The 21648-nt window shown below is 41.0% G+C and overlaps 2 protein-coding genes across 4 annotated transcripts in view; both read left to right on the forward strand.

Moving 5' to 3' along the window:
• The window catches only part of aass (aminoadipate-semialdehyde synthase), a 35307-nt gene extending 18278 nt beyond the window's left edge, over positions 1-17029 (forward strand). The window contains exons 18-24 of one of the 2 annotated variants that reach the window (XM_030425750.1): positions 9771-9911; positions 10040-10207; positions 11328-11423; positions 12682-12797; positions 14531-14619; positions 14718-14894; positions 15374-15492. In XM_030425750.1, coding sequence (XP_030281610.1) covers positions 9771-9911; positions 10040-10207; positions 11328-11423; positions 12682-12797; positions 14531-14619; positions 14718-14894; positions 15374-15492 — 906 coding nt within the window. Of the gene's footprint in view, positions 1-9770; positions 9912-10039; positions 10208-11327; positions 11424-12681; positions 12798-14530; positions 14620-14717; positions 14895-15373 lie in introns of both variants that reach the window. The other variant, XM_030425749.1, reaches the window with a different exon arrangement.
• LOC115586595 (uncharacterized) lies at positions 505-8199 on the forward strand. 2 transcript variants are annotated; one of them, XM_030425752.1, is made up of 9 exons: positions 505-855; positions 1998-2103; positions 2337-2420; positions 3547-3660; positions 4719-5343; positions 5440-5514; positions 6479-6538; positions 6770-6832; positions 7558-8199. In XM_030425752.1, exons 1-9 carry the CDS (start codon positions 830-832, stop codon positions 7779-7781), a joined length of 1377 nt encoding a protein of 458 aa, XP_030281612.1. In that variant the 5' UTR covers positions 505-829; the 3' UTR covers positions 7782-8199. The 2 variants fall into 2 exon arrangements, with proteins under 2 accessions (XP_030281612.1, XP_030281611.1); XM_030425751.1 differs by lacking the exon at positions 505-855 and having other exon boundaries at positions 1443-2103.
• Positions 17030-21648: the final 4619 nt, after the last annotated feature.

Genomic DNA, 21648 nt, shown 5'->3' on the forward strand with positions numbered 1-21648 from the left:
TAAACTTGAAAAAGCATGTTAACACAGTTGTCCAGTTGTGTTGTTGTTCAAAGATCAGTTCAATTGTACCCAGTAGAAATCGGGAGACATGTTTTTATTTACTCTTGTTTGGACTATTGTAACTCTCTCTGCCCGTCTGAGCCCACAGAGTCTATAAACATTACAGGTTATCCAAAATGCAGCAGTCAGACTCATAACTGAAACCAAAAAAGAGGGAACATTACCCCATTATTTTATCTTCTCTTTGTCTTGTGAAGCACTGTAACTTTGTTGTGAAAGGTGCTCTATAAATAAAGCATATTATTATTTTTTATTATCAATGTAACTAATACTCCAGCTGTCTTTTGAATTATTGGTTCAAGTATACATGTTCTGTTCTCATGTACTAGTTATATGAATTATTACTAGTAATTTACTAGTAGTAAGAACTACATATATATTCTAATAAAATAAAATAAAATAAATGTAATATATATTTATAAAAGTTTTAAAATATTTTTCTGTTGGATGCACTATTATTTTGGTGAAACATGAGTTCAGCAATGCAATGATAAAATCTCTGCACTGAATCAAAGGTGAAGGAGGAAACACATTTCCTGAAATTTGTGGACCCCACCACCTCTGCTCTGCCAGAGAAGGTTTGGAGAGAATATCTTTGCTTGAGCCACCTGGCTGCTGCCACCTCCACCTGCCCATCCCCCACCACATTCCACTCATGCAGCTTCAAAGCTGACCGTCAGTTGAACCCAATTAAGAGTGGGCGGAGCTTCTCACAGCAGCAGCACTTGACCAAGGCAAAACCAGCAGCACAGACAGACGGAGGCGACGGATGGAAGAAGGAGAAATTAAAGAAAAGTAAGTACTTAAAACTGTTTTAGTAATTATTAATGAAACTAATCATTGTTGCTAACATGTTTGCAGCCAAACGCTCACTCAATTTTATATTAAGATGGTTTGCTAATGCTAACATGACCTAGCTTTTTACAGGCATGGACTTGTCTTTTTGCCATTTTAGTTAATTTTACTTGGTTGAACTCAGATACTTTGTTAAGGTTACTGTACTATTGAGGGTGTGAGAGGAAAGAGGAAAGTATAATGAGCATTTTTAACGTGCTACAGCCATCAGTAGCTAGCGTTAGCGTTAGCGTCCAGTGCTGTGAAAAAGGTGCTCGAACAATTACCTCGTTGAACTACAGGCGTAACGTTAAATGCTTTTCACACCTAAATAAGCAGCAGCTGAGTTGTGGTTAGAACATATGATATATATATATATATATTAGAAAATAATTAATTCTCTTCCTGTTCGTCTAAGTGCTACACCTCAGTAATCCTGTCACTGTAAATGCGTGTGTGCATGCTGCAGATCGCTAACAGATTGCTCGTTTTTATAATGATGATTTTTCTAATTATTTACGATAAAAAAAAAGCTTTGGTGTCCTATCTGGCTGTTATCTGGTGGCGGGTGTTTGTGTCGAGCAGCAGCGCAGCAATACAGAAGCGAAGGAGATTTTCCTCTCTGAGCTGAAAGTGTCTGCATGCAATAAACAGCTAAATATTCAGCGGTGGAAACCGACTTATTCAGTCTTCTACAGGCTGCTTCTTGTTAGTTTAAGTTTCAGTCGGGCTTTGGTTGCAGTTATTGTAAATCCTGGGATGATCTCTCTCTCATCCTGCCTCTCCAGGCAGTGCCTTCTGTCACATGTAAGACACATGTTAGAAACTCGGTTACCTTTTCACATGTAAGACACAGGTTAGAAACCTGGTTATCTGTTTACATGTAGACACATCAGAGTTCTGCAGGGGGAACCTAGCTGCTGCTGCTGCAAAATATATATAGCGGAAACACTGGATGTTCTGTTTACTAACACATAACCAGGTTAACTGTAGAGTAGCTGGTCACCCCTCAAATAATAGATATGTTTATTATATGTATAAAAGTGATGCATTTCTAGGTATATGTTACAGATAATAACTGTGTTGCTTTTAACCTCTTGCAGACAGAGAACACGATTCACCAGACTGAATGCACGTTTACAGTGCCTGAGAGAGCATCACGATAAATGCTTATCCAGGCACATGGAGCGAGAAAAACAACAAACACAGGTAATGATGATGGGGCTCTGATTTTGAAATGTGAGTCAATATCCATACATTCAAAAATCTGATTTTATACAAAGACCTTGGTCTGTCTTTTCAAAGTGACCTCTTACACATTATGTTTTAGTTTTCGATAAAGAAAAGATGCTACTAAGAGTGTACTGCTGTGGCCCTTCAGGTCTTTGTGAACCTCATATTCTGGAGAAATGCTAATAAATGTGTCTGCCTGTGGTGTTTAGCCCTCAGGAGGACCAAACCAAGAGGGGAAGAGCTCATCACTACCAGAACTTCCATCTGAGCCATTTGCAGATTCCAAGAGTTTGGTAAGTGGCAAACAAGCACTTTTAGGTTGTTCCATTTGACAGCCCCCTAATAGTTTACTTCACCCTGTTGAATTACTTGTTGTGAGCAAGCTGCAGGCTGGCACCAGACCTAAAACTACATGTGGAAAACACTGTCTACCAGTCTGCAGTCCCTCACATTTTACTTTGCTATTGGTACCTATAGGAAAGTCTACTGCATGTGGAACTACATGCTTGTACTGTATCTATTCCTCATATTTTATTACCTGCAGCTCCTTAGCTTTTTCATAATGTGCAGGTTCGTGTCAGAGTGAGTTAAGTTGTCATTGTTCCAAAACACGCTGCGTTGTTAGCATGTACATTTACTCCACAAGTGTTCATTTGCACAGGTTGATCTTAAAGGGCTAGTTCTGTTTTTTTTTTTAGGTGTGGTTGTATAAGGTACATGTCCCGAGTATGGAGAAGCAGGCAGTTGTACCTGTATGCTGAGCAATGTACTGCTGTGGACGGGGACAACAAAACATGTTTTAGCCACCTAGATAAAGGCCCACCTAAAAAATGTCAGTCTAAGTGTACGCTATATTAATAACACTTTCACCACTTTACTTTTGCCGTTACACAGCCCTTTTAATCTATTGGCACTACATTTCTCAACTGCTGAACGTATGTATTAGTAAGAGCAGGTGATCTGCGGCGAATACAGTGCCTGACATAGGTGTGTGTAGTAATACGTAAATTCAGCAGTTGAGAAATTATAAATGTTCTTAATAAAGCACACACTTAAACTGATATACTTTTTTAGGAGGCCTTTTAGGCATTTAGGTGTTTAAAATACATTTTGCTGTCAGCCCTGTCCATCGCTCAGCATATGTGTCGGTACAGCTGTCTGCTTCATCACACTGGAGACATGCGGACTGATATCTACTACAACTACGGATAAGTACCTCTTACAACCGCACTTAAAAAACCCAACTATCCCTTTAAAACATAAGCAAATACGGATTGATTTGTCATTGTAGGGAATAGGTAATCTTTCCACAAATCCTGTGGAAGTTACAAATCATGTTTCACATTCTTTTTCAATCTGCCGTAACTGCAGTAACTACTTCTTGTCAGTGCTTTACACTGTTTGCTTTTTTCCCCATAGGATATAAGCCAAGATTCTGAGAGCAACACGGAGATATTGACTCCTGAAAGTTCACACTCCGGTGTTGCTGAAGACCCAGATGTTCCACCCCTGAGAAGAACAGACAGCATACTGGTAAGTTTGCATGATGAAAACTAGTTTAACTTTTACAAGAGAAAATTAGAATAAAGGATCATTCTGGTGATTTTCTATGTTTTTCTTCTTCTCAACAAATCTTCATGTTGGATCCACACCAAAAGTTAACTGATCTACTAACAAGTCTTGTTTGTGTATCCAAAGGCTGATATATCTTATTCCTCTGTGGCATAGACCAAAATCTATTGAAACATATTGAGATTTGTTGACAAAAAGAAAAACATAGAAAATTGCCAGCTAAGTCCTTTAACATTAATTCCAAGTAGTAGTTCCTTTAGGTAAATAAAATAGTCAGCAGGTAACGTACCCATGTAGGCGTGGTGCTGCGATTTTGTCAGGTTTGTCCCAACAGTGTTTCCCACAGGATTGAGTGAGACTGTTGTGGGACCCCGGACCCTCAAGGGAGGTCCAGGGGCCTGCTCCAGAGTAAAATGTTTCTATATGTTTAAGTTAAATGCATCAATTTGATGCACTTCCAGAGCAAAATTAAGAGGCTAAATCTATGAAGAACTTTGTGCTATAGAAAACAATTTAATCATAAACACACTGGTTGTATTTGAATGGTGACGACATGACAACTACTATAGCTATTTTCTGACAAATGTTTGTGTTCAGTAAGTTTATGTCTGCTGAAAACAGGATGAGCTGCAATGATTCATCGAGTAGTCAACTGACAGACAACCAATCAAACTCTTTTGACAACCAAATGTTTTAAGGAGAAATGCCAAAATGTATTTGTTGCAGCTTCTCAGATATGATGATTTTAAGCTTTTTTTGTCATACATGATATTAGGCTGAATATATTTGGGATTTTGGACTGTTGATCATACACAATATGACAAAAACATTCCAGGCAATGTCAACTTTGAAGAGAAAGTGACATAATTGACTAAACGACACTTAATAACCATCATCAGTATTCATTAATGTTAATGACAGTGTCATGCCAGTCTTATGAGTCCCAGTTTAAATTAAGTGTTACCATTAATGTTTCTTGCAGATAATGTAGTTATATGTCTTGTACATTTCATTTCCAGATAACCAAAGAATACCTGGAATCGATCGCCAAGGTGTCTAGTGGATCAGAATCCTCTATAAATGTCATTGATTCAACATGTGGAAGCAGTTCAGAGGGCTCTTACGATCTCACAAGCAATGCTCCAATGGTGAAACTGAAGAAACAGAAGACATTACAGAGGACTTCTAAAAGAAAGACATTGTCCTGTATTTCTTCAGATGAAGACAACTGGGGAGCAGAAAGTGGAAACATTGATACCACGAAGATGGGAAAGGTGAAAAAAAAGAAGACATCACACAGGACTTCTCGACGAAAGACATGGCCCGGTACTTCTTCAGGTGAAGAAAGTGAAAACACTAATAACACAAACATGGGAAAGGTGAAGAAACAGAAGACATCACAGAGGACTTCCCGGAGAAAGACATGGCCCGGTACTTCACTACAGGGTCATAGTCTCAAGAAGATTGCAGATATTGTTCAGTGTGTAGAGGAGATGACAGAGTCTGACAACAAGGAATTTCTGAAGAATCTGGAGAGGAGCGGTCGTTGTGAGAAAAAGTGGGATGTGTGTGTGTTATCACGTGCCCTAAAAACTCTCAAAGAGCCGACACGGAGCCTGGACCAAATCCAAATTGATCCCGATGGTAAAGAACATACACACACACACAAAATATTTTCTTTCTTTCAGAGTAAATGTCTTTTTTCATGTCATATTTGTTTTTGTTATCCCTGCTTTTCAGAGGAAGTGCTGGAAGCTGTGGACAGTGATCTCTCACAGACCGAGGCAGACTCATCGTTCTGCTCTTCATTACCAGGTGGGTTACTGTTTTAGTTACGTGTGGTCACCATTACACATGTCTGACTGTAGTGGACTGGACTCCATACATAGCAACTACCATATGTGTGGTGCAGCAGTTCAGTTCTGGTGCTGAGTGCTGAAATCTTCACATGTCCACCCACATTTGATTGACAGCCCAATTTGCATACTGTGAGGTGATTAGGTTTTGGTTAGTTTAAGTACAGTGGTTGATTTGTAATAGGTGACAATAGAGTGCTTGGAATACTTGCAGAACATAATAATACACCATGTTCTGTATTGCTTCCACCATTTTTCACATTTCCCCATGTTAGCTTGCCTGATATTCTATAGGGACAACCTACGTCTTTTTGATTTTATTATCCATGTATTGTTCTGATAGAACCATCAAGATACAAAAGAGTACAGTGGACCTCTGTTGCGCCTGGCAGTGTTGAGCCTGCTGCCACAGGTATCAGCCTGTCCATTACATGTTTCACACAGAACAGCTAAACAGGCACAATTAAAACAGCTCTGATTGGCAGCTTTCATATCTCATATGATGCTTTTGTTTAAGTATCACTTTTATTATCCGAGAAAGACACTGTGTGTACATGACCCAACAAGATAAAATATTTACTAATGGTTTTTATTCATTTTAGGACATTTAAGGATTATTGATGTACAGCACTTCCCTCCCAATTAAGTGATAGTGTAGTGTTTAAGATTTCTCCTTTCCCCCTGAGAGACTGGGGTCTGCTTCCTGGTCTGACCTCCTTCAGACCAGATGTGTTTGTCATTTTGGATAAAAGCAACTGCCAAATTAATGAAATTGTATAAAAAAAATATGATACACTGCACTGTTAAAATTATTAGATTTTGTTTTTCGGTCTTGCTATAGATGGCTTTCACTCAAACAGGTGTGTTGCCAGTTAGCTGTCAGTTTATTGCATTAATATGCTTATCATTCATTATGTTAACAGGATCCTCTAGATCTAAGGAAAGACAGCGACCTGAGTCTGACAGTGGTAACCCTCAAACAGGTAATTCTAAATGCAGTGGAATATGTAGACATTAGTTTAACTTATTTTTGTTAGAAATGTTTGCAGTACTTTAAACATTGTTTGCTTTAATGTTATAAACATGTAGTTAGTGTAATGATACTACCCCACCAGTCTTTATACTGAAGCAAATAAATATACAAATAACGGTTACAAAGCAGCTAATAAGTGAATTTATTTTATAGATATTTTCATAATTCATTATTTTAACAGGACCCTCAACATGGAAGAGAAAACAGGAAACTGTTGAGTCTGACAGTGGAGACCTTAAAACAGGTAATTCACATTAAGAGCACATCTTAATATTGGTTAGTTACCTGTTTTTGCAAAAAGGGTAGAATTAAAAGAATCATGTGGTACCAATGTAATGTTTTACCTTGTCATGTTTATGGCTCTATTGGTCTTTAATTCTTGATTACAACTAAATTTAATCTGTTACTCATCTGTGTAATGCCTTATGCTTTCTAGCCTGATTGAAATTATCTCGGTGACTGACTTCATCTAGACACTGAGTGTAGAGAGTCTCAATAAGAGGTGTTATTTCTCACTGAGACTCTCTAAAATCTGCACCTACAGGTAACAGCAGGTTTTTAGAGTCTTAGTAGGAGATAACATCTTTGTACTCATAGCAGGAGATAACCTGGTTACTAAAGTGCTGTCTAAAGATAGTCAGTGGTTGTACTTGTGCTATGTATTTTCTGTTGTCAGTCACTAAGTGTAGACAGCTCGACACTAGCTTTTAATCCTTGAGATCCCCAGTTTATTCCAACAATGTGAAATATATATATATATATATATCAGGTCAGTTAATACAACAGATGCTGTCAAAAAAAAAGGGTAACCATACCGTTTTTTGACTTGGTGTCAGGATATCACCTTTCAGGACATTGCATGATGAAATTACACATCTGGTCAAATGAATTAGGCAGATTGGTCACTGAATAATCATTTACATCGCTATACACCCCTGATTGTCTTTCTCTTTTTTCTGTCTCTCTTAGAAAACGCAAAGAGGAGGAGTTGGTCATTTGTGGAGGTACACGCTGTTGAAAAGACACTAATGAACTTCATAAACTCTGGTAAAGTACCTGGAAAGTCAGAGTGTATTGCCTGTATTATGGCATCACCGGAAGCACTTAAACAAAGAAGCTGGACGGCGGTAAAGTTCTACGTTAAAAATCGTATCACTGCCATTCAGCGTAAAAGTGCAGGAACAATTGACTGAATGTGTGTTGACAGATGATGCCCGTTGCACTAGTTGTTCTTAAAATGGTTTGATTTCATTTGATAAATATGTAGTTAGCTTGACTGTTATTCTGTTGAGAAGATGCTGGTGGCCTTCATAGAATCTGGTTAAGTACCAGGAAAGTCAGACTGTGTTATCATTGTTTTAAGGGTACTCACACTGAGCTGTGACTTGAGTCGAGTTGGTATGCTGTGAGTGATTTTACATTACACCACATGGTTCAGTAAAGTAAGTTGTTTACCTTTTGGAGGCGGGCTGGCCGTCTGCAGCTCAGACATTTCTGTGTCCGTTTCTGTTTGTAAAATTCGTATTATAGGAAGTCAGACTGTGTTGTCTGTATTAAGGATTCACCAGAAACACTTAAAACAAAGAAGCTAGTTAGAGCTAAAGTTCTATGTTAAAATTGTATTACTGCCATTCAGCGGGAAAGTGGAAGATACATGTTGATACATGTGATGCTCTTTGCACTTGTGACTGGGGATTAATGTTTAACTGCAACTAACGATTATTTTCATTATCGATTAATCTGTTGTTTATGTTCTCGATTAATTGATTAGTTGTAAAGTCTAGAAAATGTCCTCAAATGTCTTGTTTGGGCCACAACCCAAAGAAACAGGACTGAAGAAACCAGAAAATGTCACTTTCTGGTTTCCCATGTAAGAAGCTGGACTTGTTTTTCCTTTAAAAAAAAATACTCAAACTGATAAATTGTCAAGATAGTTGCAGATTAATTTGATAGTTGACAAATAATTGATCGTTTCAGCTATAAAAAAAAATGCACAGGCCATTCTAAATAAAGGTTGTGTAAAAATAAGAGCCTTGTCTCTCCCTTTTGTACAGTAGGTCAAGGTTTTTTCCCCACCAGATGCATTTAGGAAGCAAACATTGTATCTTATCATCATATTCAGTAGAAAGTCAGTGTTTTGTATCTTTTGTAAGGCAGGTCTGCAGTTTTTCATACCAATTGGAGATAATTTGACAAACCAGTATTCTATTATTAAATAATTTTATTTGCAACAGCTGTTCAATCATAGCAAGTAAAAGAGCAGTATATATATATATATAAGTGAAATCATCTTTTGGCCATTGAAATAATCTTAAATGTGGATGGTAGTGTGTTGTGTAAATGAATCTTATGCTGTTAAATGTGTGCTACATTGATAACATCTTTAATGTTGAACCAGTATGACCAGGTGGAGCAATAAGCCTAATTTCTAAAGAAGACAGGCACATAATCCATCATGTTTATCAACTGTTTCATCATGTGTTTGCCCAACAATTATATTTTAGAATCAGAATGTAGGTCTGGTCTATATTTGAAAAAAAATCTGGCATCTGACAGTCTGAATCATTAGATCCAATGTTTATTTAATGTAATATTAAGGTTTCAGTCCAACATTAGCTAGATCAAATGCCTGTCATCAATTGTGCTGCACCTAACAGTGGAGTTGATTGTTTGCCAATACACACACCATGACCGGTCCCCAGCAGGGCCAAAAGTCAGGTTTAAAATTTTTGAGGGAGTTTTTGATGTTTCAAGTGATATTCATGTTTACAAAAAAATATAATGATTTTAGCAGTTAAAACCATGTCTCTAGACCCTTCAGAAAGGGTGGATCCCACCAGGCTGCTCCCAGTCATTCTCACTCCCAGGGTCTCACGGTGTAGCAAAAACGGGTATGCGTGTGTGTGTGTGTGTGTGTGTGTGTGTGTGTGTGTGAGATAATGATTGTTTGAACACATGCAGGCTTCCTGGCAGTCGTATTGATCTGTTAGACAGACTGAACAGTCAGCGTCACTCCGTCAGACGAGATCTGATGTGTAAAAGTGTCTGTTACTGAGAATTTATGTTAAATTGTTGACTGTCCCTTGAAACAAACATCATACAAATTGCTGTTATTGATGAAAGACTGCCTGGAACAGTCTGTTGATTCATCATTGAGAAAGTGACCTGACGGTGTCGTTCAGGTGGAGTCGTACAGCTCGTTCTGCGGAGGTCTTCCTGCTCCTGAGTGTTCAGATAATCCTCTCCGCTACAAGTTCAGCTGGAGTCCGTACGGCGTCCTCCTCAACACCATCAGCCCCGCCATCTTCCTCCGAGACAACCAGGTACGGAGGCCTCAGAGGACCAAATTACTATAACTATTAACAAGCACAGTGTTTTCTCTGTAAACTTGTTCTCTGTAATTGCAGTGCTGTAATCTGTGTGTGTGTGTGTGTGACTCGATGTCGACCAGGTGGTGAGCATCCCGGCCGGCGGCTCTCTGATGGACTCCACCACACCGATGGATTTCCTTCCTGGTTTCAATCTGGAGGGATTCCCAAACCGCGACAGCACCAAGTACGCCGAGCCGTACGGCATCCAGACGGCACACACACTGATCAGAGGAACACTGCGCTTCAAGGTACAACACACACACGCACACACACACACACACACACACACACACACACACACACACACACACACACACACACTTCCTTTCATTAATTAATCAAAGGAGATTGCTGTTTTTCTGCAGCCGCCTATTTTAGGGTTATTAGCTGTAGGTTTACCATCTCTTGTGGATTTAAGTGTCGAAGTTTAAGTGAGGCGAAAAAAAGGGGAAATAATCCAAAGTCCAAATCAAAGTGTTCATACCAAAGTCTAACAGGGTTTAAATTGAACAAATGTTGGTTTGAACAACCAGAATTCAGTTGGTTAAAAGCCGTATAATAATGAGTCTGAAGCGCAGTGTACGCTCTGGTGTCACACACAAAATCTGAAAAACACCAGTTAGCTTGTAAAAGTCTCCATTGAAGTCACGCTATCACACACTTCTGTACGCCTCCGTCACCAGTTCCCGGTCCAAGTTCATCCAGTTCTGCTCGACCCGAATGCTGCACCGCCTCAGAGCCGAGCCACACTCAAACCATCTACGGCTCAACTCTGATGCTAAACATCAGTCGTACCAAAGCAACAACGACATCAGCAAACACACACACACACACACACACACACACACACACACACACACACACACACACACACACACACCAGGGTTATTATAATAAACTTAATTAAATTCCTAGATAAAAAAACTAAACTAAAACTACTTAATTACTTGTTAAACTAATTAAAACTAAACTGGAATAAAAAACTAAATTAAAAATAATGAAAATGTTAAGGCTGTAATACCGTTGACACACTCACACTCACACACACACACACACACACACACACACACACACACACACACACACACACACTCCATTCTTCATAGTGTGAGCTGCTCTGTGAATAGAAATACATTTGGTTATTTTTGAAAATAATTCTGGGACTGTATTTTTCTTCACTTTTTTGTACTTTGTCTGTGTGGGTCTTTAATTTAGTTGAGTAAGGTCTTAAAAAGTCTAAATTTGACTTGTTCAAACCTGCAGAAACTGTCTAACCTCGATCTCCTCACACAGTTCTTCCCTGACTGAATCTTCTCACAGAACCTTTTGTTTCATGTGTTCACGTCCGAGCTCTTCTTCTCTTCACAGGGCTTCTCGAAGGCCATGAGCGGGTTCCTCAAACTGGGTCTGATCCAGAGCGAGGCCTCTCCCGTCCTGCACCCCTCTGCGCCCCCCGTGTCCTGGGTAAGATCCTCCTCTGGTCGCCTCCCGCCTCGTTCTCCGCTCTGTTTTGCAGCTCTTCCACTTGAAGCGTCTGACTGTATGAGTGGGTTTGCTGAAGAGTCGTATTGCTGTCAACAGCTCATCGAGGCTGCAGCGAGCCGACGCTTTCTGACACTGATGAGACGAGTTCTGTCTGTCGAAACACAGACACACAGCTGCGTTTTCAGAATATGTGTCAGAAACCAAAGCAGGATTAAAGATTCTCAATCATTTCGCTGAAAACACACAACAACTCTTATTTTAAAGACTTGATGCGAGATGCAAAGAAAAAATAGAGAGGAGATGAAAACGAGAATGTCAGCAAGGAGACAGACTAGGAGCTGAAGAGGAGCTAGGAGACAAACTAGCAGCTAGGAGACAGACTAGGAGCTAAAGAGGAGCTAGGAGACAGACTAGGAGCTGAAGAGGAGCTAGGAGACAGACTAGGAGCTGAAGAGGAGCTAGGAGACAGTCTAGGAGCTGAAGGGGAGCTAGGAGACAGACTAGGAGCCAGAATGTCAGCAAGGAGACAGACTAGGAGCTAGGAGACAGACTAGGAGCCAAAGAGGAGCTAGGAGACAAACTAGCAGCTAGGAGACAGACTAGGAGCAAAAGAGGAGCTAGTAGACAGACTAGGGGCTAAGGAGGAGCTAGGAGTCAGACTAGGAGGCAGACTAGGAGCTGAAGAGGAGTTAGGAGACAAACTAGGAGCTGAAGAGGAGCTAGGAGACAGACTAGGAGGCAGACTAGGAGCTGAAGAGGAGTTAGGAGACAAACTAGGAGCTGAAGAGGAGCTAAGAGACAGACTAGGAGCTGAAGAGGAGCTAGGAGACAGACTAGGAGCTAAAGAGGAGCTAGGAGACAGACTAGGAGCTGAAGAGGAGCTAGGAGACAGACTAGGAGCTAAAGAGGAGCTAGGAGACAGACTAGGAGCTGAAGAGGAGCTAGGAGACAGACTAGGAGCTGAAGAGGAGCTAGGAGACAGACTAGGAGCTGAAGAGGAGCTAGGAGACAGACTAGGAGCTGAAGAGGAGCTAGGAGACAGACTAGGAGCTGAAGAGGAGCTAGGAGACAGACTAGGAGCTGAAGAGGAGCTAGGAGACTGATGTGGGAGCTGACAACGTGCTTTTAGGGACATTGTGGTAAAAGAAGAAACATGTGAAGCTGAAAGTGTTTGAACGCGTCAGTCGTAGAAACATGGCGGCCGTGTACCAACACTCATCTGCTGTCTCCTCTACAGAAAGAGCTCCTCTGTACTCAGATGGGATTGTCTCCTTCCGTCTCCAACGAAGCGTTTGAAGACGCCGTGTACGAACGCATCGGAAAGGACGACTTCGGGATGGAGAGCCTGAGATGGTGAGAGACTGCTGCTTCATTACCGTCATGTAGCTATCTGGAGCTGTGTGGAGAGTGATGAGAGCAGTCATTAAAGGAGAGAGGAAAGAAAAGGGTTTACAGATTTCAAGGTTGGCCGGTAAAAAAATGTTTTCAATGCTGTCAAACAGAGAAAACAGCAGCTTCAGTAAAGGAGCTCCTGTCAGCCTCTTTTTCATTTATTTACTGTCCGGACTTTTTTTCCAAACAGAAAAAAACAATTTTTTTTCTCCTGAAATTTTTTTCAGTTTCACTCGTGGGGAAAATGTGTTTTTTATTATTATTTTGTGATTTTTTTTTTTTTCCTCAATCACTTTCACACATAACATTTTTATGTTTTTTTCTGGTGAGAAAGTGAGTAGAAAGAAATTCACAAAAAAATAAAAAAATAAAAATAATATTCCCCCCCAAATTTTTTTTCTTTCTCCCGATTTTTTTTTTCACTTGGAAATTTTAATTTCTCATGTGACCTTAAGCGAAAGAAATGTACTTGGTTTCACACATGAACATTTCTTTTGTGGCTTTTTTTTTTATCAGGTGGAGATGAAAAATATTTTGAACTTCGAAAGATTCTCTTTCCAAAAAGGTCGAAACCAGTTCACGAGTCATAAACACGGGACAGAAAATAATAGATCGGATAAGATCATAAAAACATTCCTTCACTTGACCCTCAGGGCTTCCGTAGTGAGGCTTGCTGGTCCTTGTGATCTGAATTCATTGGATCAAAGACGCAGCTTTGGGGACATCAGAGGTTCTGTTCTTTGCAGATGGATGTGGTTCTGTTGGCTTCATCTCTTCACCTCCAGGTCTGAGGCCTTGGATCTGCTGCTAGAATATGATGTGGTGCAGATAGTTAAGATTGACTTTGTCAGTTTATGAGTTGCTGATCAATTGAAGGAGTTCAAGTATGTTGTGCTGTTTTCCTGAGTGTAACCTAACCATCACCCTGATTTAAAAGGCCAGCATGAACTGTAAATACAACAAAGTAGAGGCAAGGCTTCAGCAACCATCCAACATTTGCTGCCGCCACCTTTGACTCTACTTGAAATCCTCTAGATGGGCATCTTGCTGTCTCACTTTGTTAGTATGGAAGAGCAGAGCTTAGAGTTTCAACCCTGTGAAGTTCGGAAATAATTCTGAAACTACTTCTGAATCGTGATGCTGACGTCTGCTGCTGTTCAGAGTCACTGCTGGAGCTGCGGATGGCAGGCTGAGAGCAAGGCCAAAGCTGCTCCTCTTCTGCACACGTTATTACTTCCCCCCCCTAATGAGGACGCCTGAAGTGGTGTAGCGTGCACACTCTTCAATTTAAATCAACTTTTCTAAGGGTCTCTTCAGACCAAGGCTCCATGCTGCCATTGTTCTGCTGCTGCTGGCGGTGAAGTGAAGAGGGCCACGCTGGCATTGAAACGTAAATTCCTCAGACGGTAAAAGTGAACTGTTGGAAACATTCCATCTGTGCCGTTAAAAGAGTAAAAAGCCAACGCGCTCGCAGCTCAAATTGAATGACTTGTTCATTTATTCAATTCACCAGCAAAACAGCGACAAAAAGCAACTGCTCATCCCTTTAGATTTAGCCAAGGATGTGTGGGCTGCCGCAGCGCTGCCGGGATGTTAAATCCGAGTAATTCTCTTTTAAAGCTTTTAAAACAGCTTTGCGAAGGTTATTCTATTGTGAGGTAAAATCTTGTATTTTGGTCTGTGTGTGTGTTTAGGTTTGGAATGCTGAGCGACGAGCCGGTGCCGCATGCCGACAGCGTGCTGACTGCTCTGACAAAACATCTGGAAGCCAAACTCTCCTTCGGTGAGACACAAGTCTGTTATATTGGCACTAATCAAGGACACGAGCGCTACATGTGAAACTAGCACATAAGGTACTAACGATGTCTCTCCCGTGGTCAGTGAAGGGCGAGCGAGACATGATCATCTTGAGGAACGACGTGGGGCTTCGCCACCCGACTGGCGAGCTGGAGACCAAACACATTAGCCTGGTGGTGTACGGCGACCCCAACGGCTTCTCCGCCATGGCCAAGACTGTAGGATACCCAGCAGCCATTGCTGCTCGCATGGTCCTCGATGGTACGTGACACGTGGCAATCCTCCTGACTACAATGTTTGACAGTTTTATGAAGTGAATGGTAGTTTTGGTTATGGTAGCTAACACCAGTTTGTCTGATTAGTCTGTGATTCTAAGGTAACTGTTAGCTGTCAGTCTGACCACAAAGGTTGATTTGTTCTTTTAGTTTGTGAAGCTAATATTAATTTCTCTTGACAGTTTGAGAAACTGTCATTATTTTGTCCTTTCAGGCTGTGAAGCTAATGTCAGTTGTCTTTGCAGTTTGTGAAGCTAGCTTTAGTTTGTCCTTTTGAAGTGAGAAACTTTAGCGCGGTTGGCTCGTTGGTTAAGCTAACGTTAGTTTTACCCATCAGACTGTGAAGCTAATGTCTGTTTGTTTTGGCAGTCTGTCAAGCTAGCATTAGCTCATCCTGTTGCTCAGCAGATATGATTCTGAACACGAGTGAGTTTGAAGACTGACTCGTGTTTGTTCTCTCTGCAGGTGAGATCAGTACGAAGGGGCTGGTAGTCCCGATGATAAAGGAGGTCTACGGGCCGGCGCTGGCCCGACTGAAGGAGGAGGGACTTCACTTCATGTCCAAGAGCACTCTTGAGGAGTAGAACCAACAACGCCTAAGAAGATGTACACAATTCAAATGCTCTCAGCTGCGTGCACAAACTTTATCCTCTCAGACTCTCCTGTCTTTCTCTGATAGTCGTGTTTGAGGTCATAACATTAACTCACCTGCAGGGGGCTGATAAAGTAAATACTGACTATTGAATTAGTCCATTTGAAAGGTATGATAGGTGAAAGGGAGTAAAAAAACAAAAGTGGTCAAATGTTTTAATCCCCCAAAAGTTATTTTTATTTTGAGTGTTATGACTTTTAGGTAATGCTTTACAACGTGTTGGTTTTAGGTCATAAAGCTAACAGGGCAGCTTGTGCAGTTCAATATTATCATCCTGAGTTTGGTTCAATTCGCTCACCTGTGCCAACGGAAAGAGTTTTACTGGTGCCGACTGTTTCAGAGAGAAGTTCTTCTGTGAAGATCTGCAGAACGTTGAAGGATTTAACACTATTTTAGGCATTAGAAATATAAAGCATTAAAGGAGAGAGAGACTGCCACGAAAAACCACGGCTAACTAAACTTGCCAAAGTTGTAACGGTAGTTTGTCCCACATCATCTCCAAAAGTTTCTTCATTGAAATGGATTTCTGAATTAATTAAAATGCAACCTTCAAACTGTACAAGACCTCAGTTACAAGCCCACTCCAGTATTTCTTTAAACGTGTCGTGGAAATCAACCCAAGCAACAGTCCAGTTTCAAACCCAAAACCATCGACAGTTTCCGTTCACAGGATATGATGTCACATGGTGATGTCACAAAGCTTAGAGCTGCTGCCGATAAAACATTTCAGCTGGACTTCACAGGATCTCGAGTTAATCTATTTCAAATCATCACAGATATTTTAAGATAGATTTAAAATGTATTTCGGGTAATGTCTAAAAAGTAAGTAATGGTGCTGTCTTTGGAGAGTTATTAATATTTATGAACTCTTGATCTTGAGTCAGTAAATGAACCAGGATCAGCTTCCGGCTTCGGTCGAGCTCAGAGGGGAAGATCTGGATGGCTGAAAGCATTAATACTATATTTATGAGACCTGTGTGAAGTTTCCTAGATGAGGTATTCTTCTGCTGCCTGAGTCATATTTATTTTATTTGGGGGTGGGTTTGGTCACCTTGTAAACGGTTTGTTACATGCTTTAAGTGGGTAAAAAAAAAAAGGTATAAGAGTTATTTAACCTGAGAGCTATTTTTTAAAATAATGTATCCATATCTGATATGTAGCTTATATGTTGGCTTCCAGAAGGTTTTTAACGGAAGTAGATTTGATTTGTGTTCCTGTCAGACATCAAAAGAAAGAATTTACATAAATGACTCTACAGATTTAAACGGGAACACATCAAAGAATCACAGATTATCAATCTGTTTTACACATATGAACAAGGTTTTATGTTTTTGTTGTTTTTGTTGTTAATGTTTGAGTTGAGTCATGAGTATCAAACACACTTTCATTTATACAAGCTTGTTACGATAGAACAGTTTTGCTTTCTGAACATATGAAAGTGCTTATTTGAATAAAAAAACCTTCTGTCATGTTCTTTCTTCTTCTTTTACTTTATAAAACACATAATTAATAATCTGGGCACTATTTTTTTTTCCACCCTTAAGTTTGTTAATGTGGACTATGTATTTTGGGGAGTGGGTTTCACTACCATACAGGCATCCAGGAGGGCACTTTATCGTGTTTCACTACCATACGGGGCCAGGAACATACGGGCATCCAGGAGGGCACTTTATCATGCTTCACATACCATACGGGCATCCAGGAGGGCACTTTATCGTGTATCATCTACCATACGGGCATCCATGAGGGCACTTTATTGTGTTTCCCTCACCATACGGGCATCCAGGAGGGCACTTTATCGTGTTTTATTTACCATACGGGCATCCATGAGGGCACTTTATTGTGTATCATCTACCATACGGGCATCCATGAGGGCACTTGATTGTGTTTCATCTGCCACATGGGCTTCCAGGAGGGCACTTTATCGTGTATCATCTACCATACGGGCATCCATGAGGGCACTTTATCGTGTATCATCTACCATACGGGCATCCATGAGGGCACTTTATTGAGTTTCCCTTACCATACGGGCATCCAGGAGGGCACTTTATCGTGTTTCACTTACCATACCTACATCCATGAGGGCACTTTATTGTGTTTCATCTGCCACATGGGCATCCAGGAAGGCACTTTATCGTGTTTCAATACCATACGTGCATCCAGGAAGGCACTTTATCGTGTTTCAATACCATACGGGCATCCAGGAAGGCACTTTATCGTGTTTCAATACTATATGGGCATCCAGGAGGGCACTTTATTATGTTTTATCTACCATATAGGCATCCAGGAGGGCACTTTATTAGGTTTCATCTACCATATGGGCATCCAGGAGGGCACTTTATCATGTTTTATCTACCATACGGGCATCCATGAGGGCACTTGATTGTGTTTCATCTGCCACATGGGCATCCAGGAGGGCACTTTATCGTGTTTCAATACCATACGGGCATCCAGGAGGGCAATTTATTGAGTTTCCCTCACCATACGGGCATCCAGGAGGGCACTTTATCGTGTTTTATTTACCGCACGTGCATCCAGGAGGGCATTTTATCGTGTTTCACTTACCATACCTACATCCATGAGGGCACTTTATTGTGTTTCATCTGCCACATGGGCATCCAGGAAGGCACTTTATCGTGTTTCAATACCATACGTGCATCCAGGAGGGCACTTTATTGTGTTTCTTACCATAATTGCATCCAGGAGGGCACTTTATCGTGTTTCAATACCATACAGGCATCCAGGAGGGCACTTTATCGTGTTTCATTTTCCATGCGTGCATCCATGAGGGCACTTTATCGTGTTTCAATACCATATGGTCATCCAGGAGGGCACTTTATTGTGTTTCATCTGCCACATGGGCATCCAGGAGGGCACTTTATTGTGTTTCATCTGCCACATGGGCATCCAGGAAGGCACTTTATCGTGTTTCACTTACCATACCTGCATCCAGGAGGGCACTTTATTGTGTTTCATCTGCCACATGGGCATCCAGGAGGGCACTTTATCGTGTTTCAATACCATACGTGCATCCAGGAGGGCACTTTATCATGTTTCACTTACCATACCTACATCCATGAGGGCACTTTATTGTGTTTCATCTGCCACATGGGCATCCAGGAGGGCACTTTATCGTGTTTCAATACCATACGTGCATCCAGGAGGGCACTTTATCATGTTTCAATACCATACAGGCATCCAGGAGGGCACTTTATTGTGTTTCAATACCATATGGGCATCCAGGAGGGCACTTTATTGTGTTTCATCTGCCACATGGGCATCCAGGAGGGCACTTTATTGTGTTTCATCTGCCACATGGGCATCCAGGAGGGCACTTTATCGTGTTTCACTTACCATACCTGCATCCAGGAGGGCACTTTATTGTGTTTCATCTGCCACATGGTCATCCAGGAGGGCACTTTATCGTGTTTCAATACCATACGTGCATCCAGGAGGGCACTTTATCGTGTTTCACTTACCATACCTACATCCATGAGGGCACTTTATTGTGTTTCATCTGCCACATGGGCATCCAGGAGGGCACTTTATCGTGTTTCAATACCATACGTGCATCCAGGAGGGCACTTTATTGTGTTTCTTACCATAATTGCATCCGGGAGGGCACTTTATCATGTTTTATCTACCATACAGGCATCCAGGAGGGCACTTTATTATGTTTTATCTACCATATGGGCATCCAGGAGGGCACTTTATCATGTTTTATCTACCATATGGGCATCCAGGAGGGCACTTTATTATGTTTTATCTACCATATGGGCATCCAGGAGGGCACTTTGTTGGTTTCATCCGCCACATGGGCATCCGGGAGGGCACTTTATTGTGTTTCTTTCATCCGCCACATGGGCATCCAGGAGGGCACTTTATTGTGTTTCATCTGCCACATGGGCATCCAGGAGGGCACTTTATCGTGTTTCAATACCATACCTGCATCCAGGAGGGCACTTTATTGTGTTTCTTACCACAATTGCATCCAGGAGGGCACTTTATCGTGTATCATCTACCATACGGGCATCCATGAGGGCACTTTATTGTGTTCCATATTCCACATGGGCATCCAGGAGGGCACTTTAATGTTTCGTCTACCATACGGGCATCCAGGAGGGCACTTTATCGTGTTTTATATACCACACGGACATTCAGGAGGGCACTTTATTGTCTTTTATTTACAATACGGGCATCCAGGAGGGCACTTTTTTTCCGCTTAAAGGAACTTTACAACACTTGTCACATTCACCCACATTGAACGGGAACCCTTCACACTGATGGCAGAGGCTGCCATGCAAGGTGGCATCTGCTCAATTTTGGGTTCTAGTATCTTGCTCAAGGATACTTCCAACATTCAGCTGTTGAAGCTCTGGATTCAAACCAGCGACCCTCCAATTACTAAATGACGGACTCTGCCTCCTGAGCTCCAGCTGCTCCAAAACAAAACGATGTCCTTGTTAACCACTGAATTCTTCCTTTGTCTTCCACCACAGTGAACAGAGGTATAACAGCTTTAAACTGTGGCTGGGTTGCTTCAGATCTTTGAAAATAATACGCTTTAAATTCAGACCAAAAAACATAACAAACGTAAAGATATTGAAGTGTGAGAAGCTGGATCCTGAGCATGACTTGGACTAGAGTCCACTCAAGTCACTGTTTCACTCGACAGAAAATAAATGTGAGGACTTGAAAGTTAAAAACTTGTGATTTGACATGACGTGAGACACAATGACTTAAATTGTCTGCGATGGTTTGTTAGCTAACGTTAGCTTCTGGGACCAGCTGGAGAAACTCTGATTGGCCTGACATGCGGGAAGGACGAGTGAATTTTAACTTCTGAGCCTGTGTTTTCCACCAGGGTGACAAAATAAATGTATTTTCTAATTATAAAACCTTACAAATGTTTCCATGTGAGAGGCTGGAACCAAAGAATGATTTACAGTTTATTTTACCACAGATGTAGAGACAATACGACTTGACCGACTTGTCTGTTTATTATATTTTATAGTTTTTTTATTCGGGCTGTCAGTAAGTAAGAAAGTAATTAGTTTTTTGTTTGATTACATCTATGTTACCTGAATATCAATAATTATAATACAATTTCATTTTTTTATAAAACTTCTTCCACATTATTCATGTGGGACGACTGTCTCTCAGAAGTTTCCGTGTACGTTTTAAGGTTTTAAATACTGAACTTTCACTTGTAATTGAGTAATCTTGTACTGTAGTATTCTACTTTTACTCAAGTAAAACATCTAAATACTTCCTGCATGTGTTGATCTAAAGTCTGACTGTTCATTAAAAGGCACAAAGATTTTGTGCATCAGACGGTGAAACATGCAGCTGTTCAAACATGGAAATATCCATGTTTAGTATTTCTGATCCTGGTCTGACGTCCTCTCGGCCTCCAGCTCGGCTCCCCTGATGAATAAAACACAATCAGCCTGTTTGGTTTTACTTAATTTGGAGGCAGCCATGCAAACTAGGCCACCAAGCAGGGGATAATTGGGCATGCAATTATGAAAAGTCAAAAATGCAAATGAAGGTGTGGATACGGCGGCCGGTCAAGACGACGTCTGGACACTTGACCTATTTTCTGTCCTGAAAAGGCGTGTTTCTTGCAGAGTCTTAACCCGGATTAACACATGGGAAATCAATTGGAATAACCAGTTCAGTGCGGGGATTAAAGCACGACTCCATAAAGAGAAAATATATAATCCACAGGTCGGACAGGACTCCGTTTTCTTCAGCTCACGTCTTTCTTATCTGCGTTTTGTTTCTGATTCCGTGGTTGTTTGGACGACACCCCTCTGTCGGCTCCCAGAGGAGGTCGCTCCTTCTTTTGTCTTTCGGTTATGACCTCTGACCTTCGGCCTCCTTCCTGTCGGGTGATGCTCATTCTGCTGTAAGTGACTCTAAATACACACATTTTTTTATTTTGTAGCCAAGCGGGAAAAAAAGTGTTTTTTGCTGGAAAAAAGTTTATTTGTAAGGCTTTCTTTGTCATGTTTGTTTAAAAGAAATTCTCCAGATTTCTTTTCACACAATTTAAAAAAATGATTATTTCTTCTCCTGTGTTCAT

This window comes from Sparus aurata, chromosome 8 (genome assembly GCF_900880675.1).
Source record: "Sparus aurata chromosome 8, fSpaAur1.1, whole genome shotgun sequence".
Lineage (NCBI taxonomy): Eukaryota > Metazoa > Chordata > Actinopteri > Spariformes > Sparidae > Sparus > Sparus aurata.